The sequence below is a fragment of the Pygocentrus nattereri genome, chromosome 6 (genome assembly GCF_015220715.1).
Source record: "Pygocentrus nattereri isolate fPygNat1 chromosome 6, fPygNat1.pri, whole genome shotgun sequence".
Lineage (NCBI taxonomy): Eukaryota > Metazoa > Chordata > Actinopteri > Characiformes > Serrasalmidae > Pygocentrus > Pygocentrus nattereri.
In genome coordinates this window covers 250,215-273,139 of record NC_051216.1, presented here as the reverse complement: position 1 = coordinate 273,139, position 22,925 = coordinate 250,215, and the positions used below count along the sequence as shown (strand labels likewise).

Sequence of the window (22,925 nt, the reverse complement as noted above, 5' to 3'; positions counted from 1 at the left end):
GTCTAGGGCTGTGTGCATAATTAGACCCTACAGGGGTGGCTTCATTTAATCTTTCATCTCAAGGCAGCGAGCAGATGGTCGGTTTAGCCTGTTTGTCTGCTGCCTGGTCCCGGCTCTGGACAGTCAGCAACCATCTATCCTGCTCTGCTGACTAACAGACTGTGGGCTATGCTGCACGAATGAAAGATTCAATACCTCAAAATGAACTCATCCAAAAGCCCGGGCTTTATACTAACACTAACTAGACATGTGATAATAGCAACAGGTGAAACAGGTCAGTATCCTGGAGGCCTCAGGGTCAGAGGGATCTATCACACTTTATAACATTGCATTTGGTAGCATCTACTATCTAACTTTGCTGTAGGAGTTCTGCAGGCAGGTCATGCAAGTTTAAAATGTTAGTTTTATTTTACACTTCTCATTATTAAAATAATGGCCTCCCCAGTCTTACCTTGCACACTATAAACATATTACCACCGTTTGTATAATAGAACTTAGAGTAGATATACAGATAGATTTTTTGTAATCAATTTTGAAAATTCTTAATTTAAAAGGTTTGTTGGGAAATGTTGGGAAACGGTGTGGGTACGTGGACAAAGTGGGCTCAGGATCAATTACCTGGAGCAATGAGCTACAAACTATAAACAATAAATCTTTATGTGGCATTTTCTTAGTTACAAACTCTCAAATGTTCTGCAGGAAAATAAGTAAAATGTTATAAAGAAAGAAATTATGAGCAATAGAGGAAAATCCAGCAATTTTTTAATAATAAAATTATTGTCCACCAGCTGAGCTGCAAGAGCTCCTAGAAGTTTGCAGTAAGGCTGACTCAGCTGAGTGCTGTGGTCTGGATGGCTACGATGGGTTGAGAAGAAAAATTGTCTGACATCAATCAGGTTATGACTGAATTTGGTCATAAATTATGTAAATTCAATTCAATGTGATAAAATATTTGAAATGATTTGCTGTTCAAGACGACATATTGAGATAATTGTAGTACATTTCAATTTGATTACTGTCTTATGTAAAAGACCAATCTGCACACTTTAAAACTTCAATGACCTTTAAAAAAGCATTAATCTGTGTACATCCTGAGGAATTAATCAATACATGAACAACTTTTCTTCTATGACAATGAAACCAAGTTACATAACATACAGTCACATGTTTCAGAACAGGTGCACGTATCTGTCTACACTGCTTTCTCTTTTGCTTGTTTCTGCATCTTGCAGGTGCAGCTCACCTGTTGCTGATGTGTGATAGAACACATATCAGGACAATCTCTGATCATGAGACAACATTCAACACACATACTGCGAGACTCAGGTTTCCTTTGGTGCATGTTGACTACAATCAGTTTCAGACAGAGTTGTTGGGGTCAGTCTGGCTGGTTTGAAGTCAGAGTGAATTCAGGCATAAAACATCAGGTCATGTTTATTTTCAGAACAAAAGTTTAATCCTGATTAACTTGTTTTAACTTCATCAGCTTAACTAATACAAGGTTTAATTCTACTAGATGCAAGCCTTTGAGTTTTTATTGGACAATTATAATATAGAATACTTGTACTTTCTTATCTCAACGATAATAAAATCTAAATATTGATCCGGCCAGTGTGCACACTTTAAAACTTCAACAACTTTAGTGAGAATAAATGGACACATAGACAACCTTACTGTCTTTATTTGATAATGAAATGGTTTCATAGTAATTATAGTCACAAGTTTCACAACAGGTGAGCTGCACTCGTCTGTCTGCATTCTTTTCTCTTTTTTCTGTTTCGTTCACGTTCTATCAAACATCAGAACAATCTTAAGATAACTTGCAACTGACACATTCCATCTGAGGTTTTCTTTGTGCATGAAAAATAAATTTTTTCCATATTTTATACCTCCAGTTTTCAGCTTTCAGCTTCAGGTACAGTTAATAAAATCATTTAATATTTCAATAATTTACATAGAATACTGATACATGGACATTTAGAGCTTTTCATGGGGGTGACTCCTGATTCCCTAAACGTACCTCATTTGTAGATCTAAAATGTGTAAGAATTTTTTAGACTGATTTGAAGCAACTTCACTAAAGCAGTATTTTACTTTTGTAGAATTTGGGGATTTTTACAGGGGGGGGGTTAATGTAAAAGGAAATGTTACTATTTTAATTCGAAAATGGAATCTTTAAATTTCACTTAATTCTGTCTATCAACAATATAAAAATGCATTTTACCTGTGATGAAGTATCATGTTTTATTTAACCCTTTAACTTTCCATTCTTATTACATAATAAAAAAAGCTTATAATTCAGTAAATTCAGGGACCTCAGTGCAAACTGGCTGAGCTGTTCTTAGTTAAGAAAATGTGTAGTAAAACTTTGGGCCTCTCAGCCTGTGAGGGTTAATAAACGGCTTGTGATTGTTTAACAAATACAGACACATCTTCACAACACCCAAGCATTCAGATAACAGTCATATCTTTCTACATTCCTTTCTCCTGTCTGTTTTTCTGTATCACATGTTCAATATCAGAACAATCTGTGGGATTTTTCAGTTGATAGGTCCAGTGTGTCTGTGAAGTGTCTTGTGTGTGTATTTGTAGAAAACAGGACACAATTAAATATTTAAATTTCTTTACACTACAAAACATTGTCTAGCAAGTGAAAACATCTCAAATCCAGTCGAAACATAGAAATATTATATCATCAAGTTTTTGTAATAATAAATTATTTGTTTCTAAGTTGTTGTACTTGTTAATTGCTTCACGCTCCATGTTTTGAAACCAAACACATTCATTCCAAGAAATCTTTTAAAAATGTGTTTGGGAATGTTTGATAACTGATAAAAGTATATTTAAAAAGATAACCGTAAAGCAAAACTAATGTGTGTGAGAGTTCAGTTTAATTAAACTTGTACAAAAGCTTTTTTTAAAAATAATCTTCTCATAAAAAAGCTCATATCAGAAAAGCTTCACAACAGCCAGTATGCACCAGGTTCTTGTCTTTCCACATTCCCTTCTGTTTTACGTCTTTCTATATCACAAATGTTCAATCGCACAGAGTGATCTCTGATCACGAGAGAAAGATTTCAGTGCAGGCTTGTAGAGAAAAGGTCATTTCTGCATGATTTACTCCAACTTTAGGTCCCTGGCAGATTTAAGGAGTTGAAAAAATCTTTCCTTCATTTCTGAGAAATGTGCCTGCAGATCATCAGAAAACAATTAATAATCCAGCTACAATATGGCTGCAGATTTGCCTTCCACATGGATAAATAAAATGAAAATATAACAAAGCTAAAGCGCATATAAAGCACTCAGGTAATTTTAACAAATGTAACAAAAATCTGACTACAGTATTAATATTTTAACTTACAGACAGTGCTATAACAAGTGGTTCACATTTAAATGTAAGTGATCCTGAAAACATCCACACACACATCAATATTGATAATTCATTATTTTATCATCATGATTTCTGTATGTGAAATTATATCTTGGTCTTGAGAGGCTGATGTTTCTCCCCACTCTGTTATTATAAACAATGGACACTATATCAAGCCCAACAGCTGAGAATTGCTCCTGTTAGGGTTCAGAGCGTTCAGTGAAGAGGAGAAAAACAAGCTCACTAATAAGAACTGTTTACTTTCACTTCTCTCAGTCCAACCCCAAAACTGGGCATGTCTTACATACAAAAGGAGTAGTGTCTTCATTCCTTTACTAATCCTTCCATTCGTGTGTTTTCAGCTTGGTCCTCTCCACAGGTAAGGCTTTAAGATTTATTGCGGTAAAATATTTATTAGGTTTTTAAACAAAACCATGAAAAAGTCACAAGAGCACCAAACTAACAGTAAACTAAAACGTGGAATCAGTGTGTGAATAATAAGACTTTCCACTGGTGTTTAAATAAAATTAAGTGTTCAAAATCAAGTATGCAAATTACTACAATGAAATTTAATAAAATGTATAAAAAAGGTTTTAGTTATATGAATAATAAACCATATGTAACCGACAGCATGCTGTTCAGTGTATACAGTATTAGTAAACAAATAAGTTCCTGCAGTTATACTTTATATGCATATAATGATGAAATGTTAAGTGAATTAAGTTGACTTATGTTTACTAATAATGCATATTATAAAAATGTTTGATAGATTATTATTCATGTCATTTCCTTATTGATTTAGCTGGAGTATTTTAAAATTATTGTTTACTTATTTTTGCTTATAAATTTTTTTTGGTTGTAATTTTTGATGTATTTTAATGTGGGTGACTCCGGACATGGTGAATACTTTAAATGTATATTGGCCAATTACTTTATTTCCATATCTAAAGTCAACAAAAAGGAGCACTCAGGATTCTTTATGGACAAACTAATTCAGTCAATATAATCAGCTTGAAGATGGAGAACTGCAGTTATTTATAAACAGCGCTCTTTGTGTAGTTCAGGGTTAAACTGAAGCTTCACTGAATAATTTGGGTTGTGAATCTCTCTCTATTGTTTTAGAACATTCCTCTATGAAGAAATTTGGGAGACGATGCATTAAGCAATATTTCTGTAAAACGTTGTATACCAAATATTTCGCTGCCCTGATGCATTTTCTTTCTTTTAGACACAGAATGGACCAGCATAAACAAAGAATTGCAAATCTGAGGTAACAATATATTCATGGCTATATTATTTATACATTATATTCATATACTGTATAGTGTTCAGACCTATGCCATCTGACTAAACTTACACCTAATTTTATGAAGTCTGAAGAGAGAAATCTAATCTAATCTTCAGTTCAGCTTTTTTTGTACATCGTTCCCTACAGCAGTCACTGTAGGGGTTGGTTCATACTGATAGTTTTCCAGAGTTAGTTTAGACTGAGGTCAGTCCAAATTTATTGTTTAGGTTGGTCTAGACCAATTCTGGTCCTGATTGAGGTTGGCCTTTATTTATCAGCCCAGATTGAGGTTAATTCACTTAATTAATGCTGGTCAACATTAAGGTTCTTAAGATGTTCTAGCAGATATTGGTCCAAATTGAGATCAGTGCAGATTTAGGACAGTGCAAATTGGTGCTCGTTCAGATATAAATTGGCTGATTGAAGTTTGATCAGTGTATGTTGGTCCAGATTGATCTCTAAGGATTCATCAGACCAGCTGAAGTTGGTGAAGATGAGCATGATTTAATAATTTCCCTGACCATGTGTTACAGCGTGAACATCACAAAACTGTGCTGAACACTGACATTCAGGGCTGCAGGGTTTAGAACGGTTGTTTTGAAGTTGATACAGATTAACCAGAGCTCCCTTTACATTTCAGTGTTTAATAACTCAACCAATTAATTGACTAATTAACAAGCCTCTGGTTTAGCCTGAGGTTGGATGAGTTTGAGCATTTGAGATTTTTTCAGACGCTTAGTTAAGTTAAAGTTAGTCCAGACTGAGGTTAGTTAAGATTGAGTTTGAACCAAATTGGCCAAAGTTTAAAAAGTTTTTCAGATGTTTAATTTTGAGGATGTTCCAGATTAAACTTGTTCTCTACAATGGTTCAAGTTTGAAGGTGATCCAGACTGAGGTTGGTCAGCCTGGTACAACCTCAGAGACTAATTTATCAAGGTCTGAAGTTGACCTACACTAAGGTTGTACCAGATTGAAACCTCACTGTTGTCTATAAAGACACTCAGTATGTGAGGATGACAATCTACTCTTGAAAATGTTTAATATGGGAACCAGCCTCGTGACCGGAAGATCACTGGTTCAATCCCCCGAGCTGACAGTCCATGACTGAGGTGACCTTGAGCAAGACACCTAACCCCAAAATGCTCCCTGGGCACTGTGGATAGGGCTGCCCACCGCTCTGGGCAAGTGTGCTCACTGCCCCCTAGTGTGTATGTGGTGTTTCACTGCATGGATGGGTTAAATACAGAGGTGAAATTTCCCCATTGTGGGAGTAATAAGGGCCACTTAATCAGAAATGAATCCAAGAAACCTCATCAGTTCACAAACAATCTCTCTTTCAGTTCAATTGCTTTGGTTGGAATTGTGTCAGGATGTAATGTTTGTTGTAACTTTCCAGCCACAGAGATGATATTACTAATGCTGAAAGATGGGGAAAGCTACTAACTTTCAGTTTATATGAAGGTTTCTTACTGGAGGGTTTATGTGATAATACATTCAGAATGCATATCATTTTCAGTGTTTGTTCAATAAAATAAAATAATATTACTGTAATCTATGTGAGGTCTATAATCTGAACTAGTATTTATTTCTGGAACAGCTGACCCTTTTGTATATTATTTTTAATAAATTATTGAAAATGTAAATATGTAAAGTCATAAAACACAAAGGAAAAAAAAAACTAAAAACTGATACTAAATCTCAGTTTTACAAAAAAGAGGTTCAACAAAATTTGTAATAGAAGTAGAATATGAATGTGTGATTTCTGCTGTATCTGGACTTATAATTAACTTACCAGGCTTAGACCTCATGAGTGCCACTTTCTTAAAAGGGTTTACAGATTATTAGATTAGATTATTTTTTGAAGATTAATTTTCAGTCTGTGAAGAAATTACAGTCTTTATTATTCTTTCATTTACTGAGAAAATTACTAAATGACCTGTTAACTTCCTCAGCAAACATCTACCATCTTACAGCACAGAATATTCTGAAAATAATCAGGTCATATTATTTTTTAAGAAAATTTATGAATGGTTTTATTTTTATTTTTGTAAATTTTATACATAGATTGGAGAATGAGAAATGCAATAAAAAACTTGAAGATTTAAGGTAAGAAAATGCTATAACTGTGTTATTATGTAGAAATACTATGTAAACTAAAATCAGGATATTCTGGAGAAAAATGTGGTTGTCAGAAGTCAGCATTTAACTATATATATATATATATATATATATATATACATACATACACACACACACATACATAGTACTGAATAGTTATCTAAAACTTAAATTTCTTTTTTTTTTATAACATTGTCAGGCAAGAGAACAGAAACCTCAAATCTGAAAACAGCAAACTAAGGTAAGATGCATTTAACTGCATTACATTAAACTTCATTATCATCATCATCATCATCATCATTGACCACTAGTCCAGATAGGATAGTTGAGAGAGCAGAGATGGCCCCGCAACTTCCTCCACCTCATTCCCGGGGACCCCAAGCCGCTCCCAGGCCAGAAAACCGCTGCTTGTATTCGCAATCTCGTTCTTTCGGTCATTACCCACAGGTCATGACCATAGGTGAGGGTGGGGAAGTAGATCGACCGGTAAACAGAGATCTTCACCTTTTGGCTCAGCTCCTCTTCACCACTACAGTCTGGTACAGTGACCGCTTTACTGCTGCTGCCTCTCCCAGCCTGCGGCCGATCTCACGATCCCTATTCCCATCACTCGTGAACAAGACCCTGATATACTTAAACTCCTCCACCTGGGGCAGGTCCTTTCCCCTTACCTGGAGTGAGCATGCCATCATTTTCTGGGCCAAGACCATGGACTCTGACTTGGAGGTGCTGATCCGCATACCAACTGCTTCACACTCAGCTGCAAACCGCTCCAGCAAGCGTTGGAGGCCTCCATGTGATTCAGCCAAAAGAACATCAACAACATCGTCTGCAAACAGCAGAGACGCCACCCTCCAGCCTCCACAATTAATGCCCTCCTTACCCCAGCTATGTTCTGACACTCTGTCCATGACTATCATGAACAGGAGTGGAGACAGGACACAACCCTGGCAGAGACCAACGCTAACACTGAAAGAGTCTGACTTAATGCCGAGTATACGGAAACAGTTCTCACTCCGGGAGTATAGAGATTGGATGGCCTGGAGTAGTAGCCCCGGCACCCCATACTCCTGGAGGACCTCCCGCAAGATATCTCGAGGAACTCTGTCATAAGCCTTTCCAAGTCCACAAACCACATGTAGAGTGGGTTGGCAAACTCCCATGCCCCCTCAACAATCTGTGAGAGGGTGAAAAACTGATCCATTGTTCCGCAGCCAGGATGGAATCTGCATTGTTCCTCCTCAATCTGAGGTTATGCTATCGGTCAGCGTCTCCTTTCCAGCACTGTTGCATAGACTTTCCCAGGGAGGCTGAGCAGTGTGATATCCCGATAATTGGCACACACCCTCCGGTCCCCCTTTTTAAAAATAGGTACCACCACCCCGGTCTGCCAGTCCAAAGGTACTGTTCCTGAGGTCCATGCAATATTGCAGAGGTGTGTTAGCCATGACAGCCCCACAATATCCAGAGCCTTAAGCATCTCTGGACAAATCTCATCCACCCCTGGGACCTTGCCACTGAAGAGCTTACCAACTACCTCAGTGACCTCCACCAGGGAAATGGAACTTGACACCCCAGGAGCCTCTGGCCCTGACTCCCATGAGGGAGGCATGTCTCCTGGATTAAGGAGTTCCTCAAAGTGCTCCTTCCACCGACGACAACATCCTTATTTGAAGTTGGAGTTTCTCCACCCTTGCGGAATACAGCTTGGGCGCAGCCACCCCAGTCTGCTCCTGAGTCACCGGACAGTTGTCCAGAACTGGCCGAATGAAAGTCTTTTTCCATGGCCTCACCAAACTCCTCCCATGCCCTGGATTTTGCTTCTGCCACCATTGCAGCTGCCACCTTTTTAGCCTGTCGGTACCTATCTGCTGAATTGGGAGTCCTTTGGGCCAACCAGTCCCTAAAAGCCTCTTTCTTCAGCTTGACAGTCTCCCTCACCAGTGTCCACCAGGGGGTTCTTGGGTTACTGCTATGACAGGCACCCACAAACTTTTGCCCACAGCTATGCCTGGCAGCTTCCACAATGGAGGTTTTGAACAGGGTCCATTCAGACTCCATGTCCCCTACCTCCTCTGGGACATGAAAAAAGCTGAAAGGGAGCTGAAATGGGAGCTGAAATCATTCTGAACAGGGGCCTCCGACAGTCATTCCCAGCACACCCTCACTATTCACTTGGGACTACTGGGTCTGACCATCAGTCTTCCCTGCCATCTGATCCAACTCACCACCAGATGGTGATCAGTTGACAGCTCAGCACCTCTCTTCACCCAAGTGTCCAGAACATATGGTCCCAAGTCAGATGAAATGACAAAAAAGTTGATCATTGACCTTTGACCCAAGGAGCTCTGGTACCATGTACACTTATGAACATCCTTGTGTTTGAACTTGGTGTTCGTTATTTAAAATCCATGCCTGGCACAGAAGTCCAACAACAATTCACCCTTCAGGTTTAGATCGGGCAATGTTCTTCCCAATCATGCCTCTCCAGGTCTCCCAGTCATTGCTAATGCGAGCATTGAAGTCACCCAGTAAGACTATGGAGTCTGTATGTAGGAGCCTTTCCAGAACCCCACCCACTCGCTCCAAGAAGGCCGAATATTCTGACCTGTAGTTTGAAGCATAAGCACAGAGAACAGTCAGAGTTTTCATCTCTGCGATTTTAATTTGCATTGAGGCAACCCTCTTGTCCACCAGGACAAACTCCAATTGCATGGTCACCAGCCAGGGACTCGTGAGTTTCCCCACACCCACGCGGCACCTCTCACCCTGTGCAACCCCTGAGTAGGAGAGGGACCAACCCCTATCCAGGAGTTTGGTTCCACAGCCGACACTGTGGGTGGTGGTGAGCCCAACTTTTTCTATCTAGTTGGTACCTCTCAACCTCCTGCACAAGATCAGGCTCCTTCCCCCCAGTGAGGTTACATTCCATGTACCAAGATCCAGTTTCTGCCTCAGGGGCCTAGGCCACCAAGGGACTCCCTGCAATCTCTCACTGTCTATATGGCACTGCACCGCTCCCCCATGCTGGACCTTGCAGATGGTGGGCTCACATGGCCTCCCCAAGTTGCCTCTTCAGGCTGAGACCGGCCGAGTTATGTGGGCTGCCCAGCCACCAGGCCTGGCTCCGGGAGTAGGGGTAGATTTTTTTGTGTATATTCTGCATGGTGGGGTTTTGGATCGCATTAGTCTGGGTCTTCACTCCAGACCTGTTAGCCCTGGGAGACCCTACCAGGAGCATATTGCTCCCGACGACGCTCTGAAGATCCCACATTATGCTTCATCTATCAGGATATTCTTTATTCTACAGTTATCAACAACAATCATAACAAAATCTCTTCATCATTATCATCTGTCATAACCTGAATTAACAATAAGTTCAGTATACACCAACTCCTCCATCTTCTCTGAGAAGCTCAATAACTGACTCAGCAGAGTGGAAGTTCAGAGAGGGAACAGATCTGGTGTTCCTAGAGGCAGAAGAGCGTTCCTGTGGCCCTCGTCCTCAGTCTTATCTGTGTAGTGAGTCATGTTGTTGTGTTCTTGAGCTGTGGATGTTGTGGCTCTGGTACATCACTGCAATCTTCATGAAGTTTTTAAGGACCATCCTGGTGTGATTAACAGGTTACAATGCTTCTGCTCTGGGCTGAAGCTCTGTTTGAGAGTGGCTTTAGCTTCTCTGGTTCTTTGAGAATTTCATCTGCCAGATTTATTAAAAATAATGTATTTTAGAAATCTATTGGTCCATTGGAACATAGTCTGTGCTTACATAGGTAACAGAAGAGGCTACAAACAAAACACAGTTAAAAAAGATAGTACTGAGTGAGGACATTGCAAGGGTGGAGGTAAGGCCAAAGCAGGATGGAATCAGGATCGGATTGTTTTGGGTTCAAGGAATTCCATAAATATTATGCAATGCCCCATTAAGTTATGATGTCCACATAATGTCCTTTCTACCTGCCCAGTTTATATTCATATTTAATGAGCAATACTGTGTATTAGTCCAGAATATGAATTTCATTTGAATAAGGGTTTAAAAAACTATTCACACAGACTGAGCAGTGCAAAATGGATAGAATATCAACATAGTTACTGATTGTTTACTGAAATTGTGTAAAGATGTTTACTATAATAAGCTCTTATGAAAACCATAATTAATTATTAAATTTTCATAGGTCACAACTTCAGGACATTCAAAATGAACTGCCCAGCCGCGAAGTGAGGTATTCTTTTAACCTTGACCTTTGTGTGTGGACTGATGGAGAGAAAATAGATTTTAACTATTTTAAATTAAGCCTTTTAACATCATTTAGAAAATTTTCTGAAATTACTGTAATGGCAGGTATTAAAACACAGGCAGGCACAATATACATGAATAAAAAAAATGCCAATATATTATATATATATATATATATATATATATATATATATATATGTATATAGGAAGAAAACAAAACATAGCAAACTCCAAGATTACAGGAATACAGGGAGAATCATGACAGCATGACAGATCAGGGCAGAGTCAGATCAATGCAGAGTTAGGACTTGATGGGACTGGATTCAGAGTCAGGCATGGGTGGAGTCATTATTAGATCAATCTGAGTTATTTGACTGAGCATTACAAATGGCATATATATATATATATATATATATATATATATATATATATACACACACACACACACACACACACACACACACACACACCATATTAGCTATATCTGTTATGAAATCTGTAATTAATGTTGATAGATCCAGACTTAATCACATCATTAGCCTCTCAGTTTCCTGTTGACATTTCAGCACTTGTTTCACTACCAGCACAGATATAACCATTGGCAACATTGTGCATGGAGTATGAACAGAACATTTACAGCAATACATTTCAATAAGTACAAGGTGAGTCAAAAGGCACAGGACACCATTTTATTTTTTATGCTGTCACACGCCTCCAGGATGCGGTGCTGAAGGTGGTGTTGCGGATTTTCTCAGCAAACAAAATTTGTTTGAGATGATCCCAGAGATAAAAGTCAATAATAAAATAAAAAATAAAATAAAACGTGTCCTGTGACTTTTGATTCACCTGGTATGTAGATTATCAAAGAGATGTGTCTTCATTCTGTGTCTGAAGACCATGAAAGAGTCTGCTGTTTGGGCAGCCAGTAGAAGTTTGTCCAACCTCCTGGGTACCAGGACAGAGAAGAGTCTTGATGCTTATTGTCAACGTGTCTTGAAGGGTGGTGGGTCAAGCTGAGCTGTAGTTGAAGCTCGAAGGACTCAAAGTACAGATTGAGTTTTAATCAATGCCATTAGACAGGTGGATCTGGTCCACTTTTGGCTTATGGGCAGATAGAGGAAGCCAGTGTGGGGAGAGCAGCAGTGGGGAAGGTTGAAGTTATGAAGATTGAAGACGAGCCATGCAGCTATGTTCTGGATCAGTTGCAAGGGATTAATGGTTCACGCAGAATTAGAATTTAGAACCATTTTGCCAACTGTGTTTGCACACTGTGGAATTAGACCTCCGCATTTAATCCATCCATGCAGTGAAACATCCACTAGTGACCACACACACCAGGGGGCAGTGAGCACACTTGCCCGGAGCAGTGGGCAGCCCTATCCACAGCACCCGGGGAGCAGTTAGGGGTTAGGTGTCTTGCTCGAGTGCACTTCAGTCATGAATGAGAGAATAAGTGTAAAGTGAAAAAAGAAAAGGACCTATCACTTGTTGGATGCTGGTTGAGAGACAGCATGGAGTATGTTACATGATAAAAGCAATCCTCCAATACAACTCAGACCACATGATGCCAGTGATTCCATGGTTAGTTGGGACAGACAGATGGATCATGTATTTGATTGTATTGAAGACTGCTAAGAGATCAAAAAGAATCATAACTGACAACAATTTGGCTGATCTTACTGCCCAGAGCTTCTCACTGATATGGTCCAGGTTCTGTTGAGTGCACCAGTTTGAAACTAGACTGGCTGGCGTCCCAGAGCTGGTTCTGAGTATGAAAGAGGCAATTGAATATAGATTGCACATTCAATAACTTTAAAAAAGAAAGAAATGAGTGACACCAGTCAGTAGCTGCTGACATCAGAACTGTCAAGCATGGGCTTCTTTAGGATGAGAACCACCCTGGCTTTACTTGATTGCTGAAAGAATGTGACCTGAGGACAGTCTAAATGAATTGCCCAGCCCCAAAGTGAGGTATACTTCTAGCCTTGACTTTATTTTTCATCTTTTCATTGTGTGCTAAAAGGTGTATTCTAATAGACATAAAAAATATATCATCACTGTCCAAAGAAAAACAAGTATCTCCAAAAACAAAAGACATTCTTAACTTGTAGTGTAAGTTGACAAAGATATTTTATTAAAAGTGATTTTAGAGCATTTCTATTGATCCATTCATCATGAAATTTTCACACAATGTGAAGGACAGCTGGTGTGTTGAAAATATGTAGAAAACTAAAGATCGACAAAAATGGAGATACATTTTTTCTTAGGTCAGCGAAGATATAAAATCCAAGATTACAGGAACACTGGGAGGAGTCAGGAATAATCAAGGACAGAATCTGGATAAAATCAGGGCAGAATTAACATTAGACTAAGGCAGAGTTGGAATCAGACCAAAGCAGAATCAGGACTAGATCAGGGTAGAGTCAGAATCAGAACAGGGCAGAATCTATATCATGTCAGGGTAAAACAGGATCAGATCAGGGTGGAGTCAGCATCAGAACACAGCAGAATAAGAATCAGACAGGGGAAAGTTAGGATCAGATCAGAATCAGGATCAGACTAAGATAGAGTCAGAATCAGATTAGAGAGAGGTCAGGACTAGACTGGGGTAGAATCAGGATCATACTATTGTAGAGTCAAAATCAGATCAGGGCAGAGTTAGAATAAGGGCAGATTTAAAATCAGGATCAGATCAGAGTGAAGTCAGCAAGAGGCCAGAGAAGAATCAAGACCAGACCACAGAAGAGTCAGAATCAGACAAGTGTGAAGTTAAGATCAGACCAGGTTGATGTCAGGGTCAGTCCAGGACAGAATCAGAATCAGACCAGGGAAGAGTCAGGATCAGACAAGCATGGAGTCAGCATCAGACCATGGCAGAGTAATAAAATCAGATAATGGCAGAATCAGTATCACATCAGAGTTGAATCAGGATCAGATCAGGATGGAGTAAGCATCAGAACAGATCAGAATAAGATCAGGGTGAAGTCACAATCAGACCAGGGCTGAATCAGGACTCGTTCATGGCAGAACTTGGATCAGATAAAGGCAGAGTAAGGATCAGATCAGTCATAACAGACATAATCAATATAATATCAAAATAATTATGAATGGAACATTGTTTTTTAACTGTTGGCTATGTCTTGGCTGTATTTGTTATGAAAATTCTAATGATTTATTTTACTTTGATAGGTCACCACCTCAGGACAGGCAGAATGAATTGCCCAGCCCCAAAGAGAGGTATACTTCTAACCTCATCTTTTTGCTTTTCTTTTTTTCATGATGTGTTCCAATCTGTAGACTAATCATGGCAGAGTCAGAATTAGAACAGGGTGGGATCTGAATCAGGATCAAATGTCGGTAGAATAAATATCACATTAGAACAAAGTCTGTATCAGATCAGTGTGGAGTCATCAGACCAGAGCAAGATCAGAATCAGAGCGAAGTTAGGACCAAGAATTGGAATCACACTAGGGCAGATCTAGAATCAGATCAAGGTAGAATCAGATCTAGAATCAAATGAGGGCAAAATGAAGACCAGACCACAGCAGAGTATGGATGAGATAATGCTGGGATTAGGATCAGATCAGTGCAGAATTATGAATATTGAAGACGAGCCATGCAGCTATGTTCTGGATCAGTTGCAAGGGCTTAATGTTTCACGCAGGATTAGAATTTAGAACCATTTTGCCAACTGTGTTTGCACACTGTGGAATTAGACCTCCGCATTTAATACATCCATGCAGTGAAACATCCACTAGTGACCACACACACCAGGGGGCAGTGAGCACACTTGCCCGGAGCAGTGGGCAGCCCTATCCACAGCACCCGGGGAGCAGTTAGGGGTTAGGTGTCTTGCTCGAGTGCACTTCAGTCATGAATGAGAGAATAAGTGTAAAGTGAAAAAAGAAAAGGACCTATCACTTGTTGGATGCTGGTTGAGAGACAGCATGGAGTATGTTACATGATAAAAGCAATCCTCCAATACAACTCAGACCACATGATGCCAATGATTCCATGGTTAGTTGGGACAGACAGACGGATCATGTGTTTGATTGTATTGAAGACTGCTAAGAGATCAAAAAGAATCATAACTGACGACAATTTGGCTGATCTTACTGCCCAGAGCTTCTCACTGATATGGTCCAGGTTCTGTTGAGTGCACCAGTTTGAAACTAGACTGGCTGGCATCCCAGAGCTGGTTCTGAGTATGAAAGAGGCAATTGACTATAGATTGCACATTCAATAACTTTAAAAAAGAAAGAAATGAGTGACACCAGTCAGTAGCTGCTGACATCAGAACTGTCAAGCATGGGCTTCTTTAGGATGAGAACCACCCTGGCAGTTACTTGATTGCTGAAAGAATGTGACCTGAGGACAGTCTAAATGAATTGCCCAGCCCCAAAGTGAGGTATACTTCTAGCCTTGACTTTGTTTTTATCTTTTCATTGTGTGCTAAAATGTGTATTCTAATAGACATAAAAAATATATCATCACTGTCCAAAGAAAAACAAGTATCTCCAAAAACAAAAGGCATTCTTAACTTGTAGTGTAAGTTGACAAAGATATTTTATTAAAAGTGATTTTAGAGCATTTCTATTGATCCATTCATCATGAAATGTTCACACAATGTGAAGGACAGCTGGTGTGTTGAAAATATGTAGAAAACTAAAGATCGACAAAAATGGAGATACATTTTTTCTTAGGTCAGCGAAGATATAAAATCCAAGATTACAGGAACACTGGGAGGAGTCAGGAATAATCAAGGACAGAATCTGGATAAAATCAGGGCAGAATTAGCATTAGACTAAGGCAGAGTTGGAATCAGACCAAAGCAGAAATCAGGACTAGATCAGGGTAGAGTCAGAATCAGAACAGGGCAGAATCTTTATCATGTCAGGGTAAAACAGGATCAGATCAGGGTGGAGTCAGCATCAGAACACAGCAGAATAAGAATCAGACCAGGGCAAAGTTAGGATCAGATCAGAATCAGGATCAGACTAAGATAGAGTCAGAATCAGACTAGAGAGAGGTCAGGACTAGACTGGGGTAGAATCAGGATCATACTATTGTAGAGTCAAAATCAGATCAGGGCAGAGTTAGAATAAGGGCAGATTTAAAATCAGGATCAGATCAGAGTGAAGTCAGCAAGAGGCCAGAGAAGAATCAAGACCAGACCACAGAAGAGTCAGAATCAGACAAGTGTGAAGTTAAGATCAGACCAGGTTGATGTCAGGGTCAGTCCAGGACAGAATCAGAATCAGACCAGGGAAGAGTCAGGATCAGACAAGCATGGAGTCAGCATCAGACCATGGCAGAGTAATAAAATCAGATAATGGCAGAATCAGTATCACATCAGAGTTGAATCAGGATCAGATCAGGATGGAGTAAGCATCAGAACAGATCAGAATAAGATCAGGGTGAAGTCACAATCAGACCAGGGCTGAATCAGGACTCGTTCATGGCAGAACTTGGATCAGATAAAGGCAGAGTAAGGATCAGATCAGTCATAACAGACATAATCAATATAATATCAAAATAATTATGAATGGAACATTGTTTTTTAACTGTTGGCTATGTCTTGGCTGTATTTGTTATGAAAATCCTAATGATTTATTTTACTTTGATAGGTCACCACCTCAGGACAGGCAGAATGAATTACCCAGCCCCAAAGAGAGGTATACTTCTAACCTCATCTTTTTGCTTTTCTTTTTTTCATGATGTGTTCCAATCTGTAGACTAATCATGGCAGAGTCAGAATTAGAACAGGGTGGGATCTGAATCAGGATCAAATGTCGGTAGAATAAATATCACATTAGAACAAAGTCTGTATCAGATCAGTGTGGGGTCATCAGACCAGAGCAAGATCAGAATCAGAGCGAAGTTAGGACCAAGAATTGGAATCACACTAGGGCAGATCTAGAATCAGATCAGGGTAGAATCAGATCTAGAATCAAATGAGGGCAAAATGAAGACCAGACCACAGCAGAGTATGGATGAGATAATGCTGGGATTAGGATCAGATCAGTGCAGAATTATGAATATTGAAGACGAGCCATGCAGCTATGTTCTGGATCAGTTGCAAGGGCTTAATGTTTCACGCAGGATTAGAATTTAGAACCATTTTGCCAACTGTGTTTGCACACTGTGGAATTAGACCTCCGCATTTAATACATCCATGCAGTGAAACATCCACTAGTGACCACACACACCAGGGGGCAGTGAGCACACTTGCCCGGAGCAGTGGGCAGCCCTATCCACAGCACCCGGGGAGCAGTTAGGGGTTAGGTGTCTTGCTCGAGTGCACTTCAGTCATGAATGAGAGAATAAGTGTAAAGTGAAAAAAGAAAAGGACCTATCACTTGTTGGATGCTGGTTGAGAGACAGCATGGAGTATGTTACATGATAAAAGCAATCCTCCAATACAACTCAGACCACATGATGCCAATGATTCCATGGTTAGTTGGGACAGACAGACGGATCATGTGTTTGATTGTATTGAAGACTGCTAAGAGATCAAAAAGAATCATAACTGACGACAATTTGGCTGATCTTACTGCCCAGAGCTTCTCACTGATATGGTCCAGGTTCTGTTGAGTGCACCAGTTTGAAACTAGACTGGCTGGCATCCCAGAGCTGGTTCTGAGTATGAAAGAGGCAATTGACTATAGATTGCACATTCAATAACTTTAAAAAAGAAAGAAATGAGTGACACCAGTCAGTAGCTGCTGACATCAGAACTGTCAAGCATGGGCTTCTTTAGGATGAGAACCACCCTGGCAGTTACTTGATTGCTGAAAGAATGTGACCTGAGGACAGTCTAAATGAATTGCCCAGCCCCAAAGTGAGGTATACTTCTAGCCTTGACTTTGTTTTTATCTTTTCATTGTGTGCTAAAATGTGTATTCTAATAGACATAAAAAATATATCATCACTGTCCAAAGAAAAACAAGTATCTCCAAAAACAAAAGGCATTCTTAACTTTTAGTGTAAGTTGACAAAGATATTTTATTAAAAGTGATTTTAGAGCATTTCTATTGATCCATTCATCATGAAATTTTCACACAATGTGAAGGACAGCTGGTGTGTTGAAAATATGTAGAAAACTAAAGATCGACAAAAATGGAGATACATTTTTTCTTAGGTCAGCGAAGATATAAAATCCAAGATTACAGGAACACTGGGAGGAGTCAGGAATAATCAAGGACAGAATCTGGATAAAATCAGGGCAGAATTAGCATTAGACTAAGGCAGAGTTGGAATCAGACCAAAGCAGAAATCAGGACTAGATCAGGGTAGAGTCAGAATCAGAACAGGGCAGAATCTTTATCATGTCAGGGTAAAACAGGATCAGATCAGGGTGGAGTCAGCATCAGAACACAGCAGAATAAGAATCAGACCAGGGCAAAGTTAGGATCAGATCAGAATCAGGATCAGACTAAGATAGAGTCAGAATCAGACTAGAGAGAGGTCAGGACTAGACTGGGGTAGAATCAGGATCATACTATTGTAGAGTCAAAATCAGATCAGGGCAGAGTTAGAATAAGGGCAGATTTAAAATCAGGATCAGATCAGAGTGAAGTCAGCAAGAGGCCAGAGAAGAATCAAGACCAGACCACAGAAGAGTCAGAATCAGACAAGTGTGAAGTTAAGATCAGACCAGGTTGATGTCAGGGTCAGTCCAGGACAGAATCAGAATCAGACCAGGGAAGAGTCAGGATCAGACAAGCATGGAGTCAGCATCAGACCATGGCAGAGTAATAAAATCAGATAATGGCAGAATCAGTATCACATCAGAGTTGAATCAGGATCAGATCAGGATGGAGTAAGCATCAGAACAGATCAGAATAAGATCAGGGTGAAGTCACAATCAGACCAGGGCTGAATCAGGACTCGTTCATGGCAGAACTTGGATCAGATAAAGGCAGAGTAAGGATCAGATCAGTCATAACAGACATAATCAATATAATATCAAAATAATTATGAATGGAACATTGTTTTTTAACTGTTGGCTATGTCTTGGCTGTATTTGTTATGAAAATCCTAATGATTTATTTTACTTTGATAGGTCACCACCTCAGGACAGGCAGAATGAATTACCCAGCCCCAAAGAGAGGTATACTTCTAACCTCATCTTTTTGCTTTTCTTTTTTTCATGATGTGTTCCAATCTGTAGACTAATCATGGCAGAGTCAGAATTAGAACAGGGTGGGATCTGAATCAGGATCAAATGTCGGTAGAATAAATATCACATTAGAACAAAGTCTGTATCAGATCAGTGTGGGGTCATCAGACCAGAGCAAGATCAGAATCAGAGCGAAGTTAGGACCAAGAATTGGAATCACACTAGGGCAGATCTAGAATCAGATCAGGGTAGAATCAGATCTAGAATCAAATGAGGGCAAAATGAAGACCAGACCACAGCAGAGTATGGATGAGATAATGCTGGGATTAGGATCAGATCAGTGCAGAATTATGAATATTGAAGACGAGCCATGCAGCTATGTTCTGGATCAGTTGCAAGGGCTTAATGTTTCACGCAGGATTAGAATTTAGAACCATTTTGCCAACTGTGTTTGCACACTGTGGAATTAGACCTCCGCATTTAATACATCCATGCAGTGAAACATCCACTAGTGACCACACACACCAGGGGGCAGTGAGCACACTTGCCCGGAGCAGTGGGCAGCCCTATCCACAGCACCCGGGGAGCAGTTAGGGGTTAGGTGTCTTGCTCGAGTGCACTTCAGTCATGAATGAGAGAATAAGTGTAAAGTGAAAAAAGAAAAGGACCTATCACTTGTTGGATGCTGGTTGAGAGACAGCATGGAGTATGTTACATGATAAAAGCAATCCTCCAATACAACTCAGACCACATGATGCCAATGATTCCATGGTTAGTTGGGACAGACAGACGGATCATGTGTTTGATTGTATTGAAGACTGCTAAGAGATCAAAAAGAATCATAACTGACGACAATTTGGCTGATCTTACTGCCCAGAGCTTCTCACTGATATGGTCCAGGTTCTGTTGAGTGCACCAGTTTGAAACTAGACTGGCTGGCATCCCAGAGCTGGTTCTGAGTATGAAAGAGGCAATTGACTATAGATTGCACATTCAATAACTTTAAAAAAGAAAGAAATGAGTGACACCAGTCAGTAGCTGCTGACATCAGAACTGTCAAGCATGGGCTTCTTTAGGATGAGAACCACCCTGGCAGTTACTTGATTGCTGAAAGAATGTGACCTGAGGACAGTCTAAATGAATTGCCCAGCCCCAAAGTGAGGTATACTTCTAGCCTTGACTTTGTTTTTATCTTTTCATTGTGTGCTAAAATGTGTATTCTAATAGACATAAAAAATATATCATCACTGTCCAAAGAAAAACAAGTATCTCCAAAAACAAAAGGCATTCTTAACTTTTAGTGTAAGTTGACAAAGATATTTTATTAAAAGTGATTTTAGAGCATTTCTATTGATCCATTCATCATGAAATTTTCACACAATGTGAAGGACAGCTGGTGTGTTGAAAATATGTAGAAAACTAAAGATCGACAAAAATGGAGATACATTTTTTCTTAGGTCAGCGAAGATATAAAATCCAAGATTACAGGAACACTGGGAGGAGTCAGGAATAATCAAGGACAGAATCTGGATAAAATCAGGGCAGAATTAGCATTAGACTAAGGCAGAGTTGGAATCAGACCAAAGCAGAAATCAGGACTAGATCAGGGTAGAGTCAGAATCAGAACAGGGCAGAATCTTTATCATGTCAGGGTAAAACAGGATCAGATCAGGGTGGAGTCAGCATCAGAACACAGCAGAATAAGAATCAGACCAGGGCAAAGTTAGGATCAGATCAGAATCAGGATCAGACTAAGATAGAGTCAGAATCAGACTAGAGAGAGGTCAGGACTAGACTGGGGTAGAATCAGGATCATACTATTGTAGAGTCAAAATCAGATCAGGGCAGAGTTAGAATAAGGGCAGATTTAAAATCAGGATCAGATCAGAGTGAAGTCAGCAAGAGGCCAGAGAAGAATCAAGACCAGACCACAGAAGAGTCAGAATCAGACAAGTGTGAAGTTAAGATCAGACCAGGTTGATGTCAGGGTCAGTCCAGGACAGAATCAGAATCAGACCAGGGAAGAGTCAGGATCAGACAAGCATGGAGTCAGCATCAGACCATGGCAGAGTAATAAAATCAGATAATGGCAGAATCAGTATCACATCAGAGTTGAATCAGGATCAGATCAGGATGGAGTAAGCATCAGAACAGATCAGAATAAGATCAGGGTGAAGTCACAATCAGACCAGGGCTGAATCAGGACTCGTTCATGGCAGAACTTGGATCAGATAAAGGCAGAGTAAGGATCAGATCAGTCATAACAGACATAATCAATATAATATCAAAATAATTATGAATGGAACATTGTTTTTTAACTGTTGGCTATGTCTTGGCTGTATTTGTTATGAAAATCCTAATGATTTATTTTACTTTGATAGGTCACCACCTCAGGACAGGCAGAATGAATTACCCAGCCCCAAAGAGAGGTATACTTCTAACCTCATCTTTTTGCTTTTCTTTTTTTCATGATGTGTTCCAATCTGTAGACTAATCATGGCAGAGTCAGAATTAGAACAGGGTGGGATCTGAATCAGGATCAAATGTCGGTAGAATAAATATCACATTAGAACAAAGTCTGTATCAGATCAGTGTGGGGTCATCAGACCAGAGCAAGATCAGAATCAGAGCGAAGTTAGGACCAAGAATTGGAATCACACTAGGGCAGATCTAGAATCAGATCAGGGTAGAATCAGATCTAGAATCAAATGAGGGCAAAATGAAGACCAGACCACAGCAGAGTATGGATGAGATAATGCTGGGATTAGGATCAGATCAGTGCAGAATTATGAATATTGAAGACGAGCCATGCAGCTATGTTCTGGATCAGTTGCAAGGGCTTAATGTTTCACGCAGGATTAGAATTTAGAACCATTTTGCCAACTGTGTTTGCACACTGTGGAATTAGACCTCCGCATTTAATACATCCATGCAGTGAAACATCCACTAGTGACCACACACACCAGGGGGCAGTGAGCACACTTGCCCGGAGCAGTGGGCAGCCCTATCCACAGCACCCGGGGAGCAGTTAGGGGTTAGGTGTCTTGCTCGAGTGCACTTCAGTCATGAATGAGAGAATAAGTGTAAAGTGAAAAAAGAAAAGGACCTATCACTTGTTGGATGCTGGTTGAGAGACAGCATGGAGTATGTTACATGATAAAAGCAATCCTCCAATACAACTCAGACCACATGATGCCAATGATTCCATGGTTAGTTGGGACAGACAGACGGATCATGTGTTTGATTGTATTGAAGACTGCTAAGAGATCAAAAAGAATCATAACTGACGACAATTTGGCTGATCTTACTGCCCAGAGCTTCTCACTGATATGGTCCAGGTTCTGTTGAGTGCACCAGTTTGAAACTAGACTGGCTGGCATCCCAGAGCTGGTTCTGAGTATGAAAGAGGCAATTGACTATAGATTGCACATTCAATAACTTTAAAAAAGAAAGAAATGAGTGACACCAGTCAGTAGCTGCTGACATCAGAACTGTCAAGCATGGGCTTCTTTAGGATGAGAACCACCCTGGCAGTTACTTGATTGCTGAAAGAATGTGACCTGAGGACAGTCTAAATGAATTGCCCAGCCCCAAAGTGAGGTATACTTCTAGCCTTGACTTTGTTTTTATCTTTTCATTGTGTGCTAAAATGTGTATTCTAATAGACATAAAAAATATATCATCACTGTCCAAAGAAAAACAAGTATCTCCAAAAACAAAAGGCATTCTTAACTTGTAGTGTAAGTTGACAAAGATATTTTATTAAAAGTGATTTTAGAGCATTTCTATT

General features: G+C 39.8%; 1 protein-coding gene across 5 annotated transcripts in view; it reads left to right on the top strand.

Annotated features, from left to right (window-relative positions):
• The first annotated feature begins 3,669 nt into the window (after positions 1–3,669).
• LOC108444146 (heat shock 70 kDa protein 12A-like) overlaps positions 3,670–22,925 on the top strand; it is a 46,361-nt gene continuing 27,105 nt past the window's right edge. For 2 of the 5 annotated variants that reach the window (XM_037539192.1, XM_037539191.1), the window contains exons 1-5: positions 3,670–3,749; positions 4,599–4,640; positions 6,976–7,017; positions 10,952–10,999; positions 14,203–14,250. In XM_037539192.1, the coding sequence (XP_037395089.1) occupies positions 4,606–4,640; positions 6,976–7,017; positions 10,952–10,999; positions 14,203–14,250 (173 nt within the window). In that variant the 5' untranslated portion in view covers positions 3,670–3,749; positions 4,599–4,605. Of the gene's footprint in view, positions 3,750–4,598; positions 4,641–6,731; positions 6,765–6,975; positions 7,018–10,951; positions 11,000–14,202; positions 14,251–22,925 lie in introns of those variants that run through there. The other 3 variants (XM_037539196.1, XM_037539199.1, XM_037539193.1) reach the window with 2 other exon arrangements.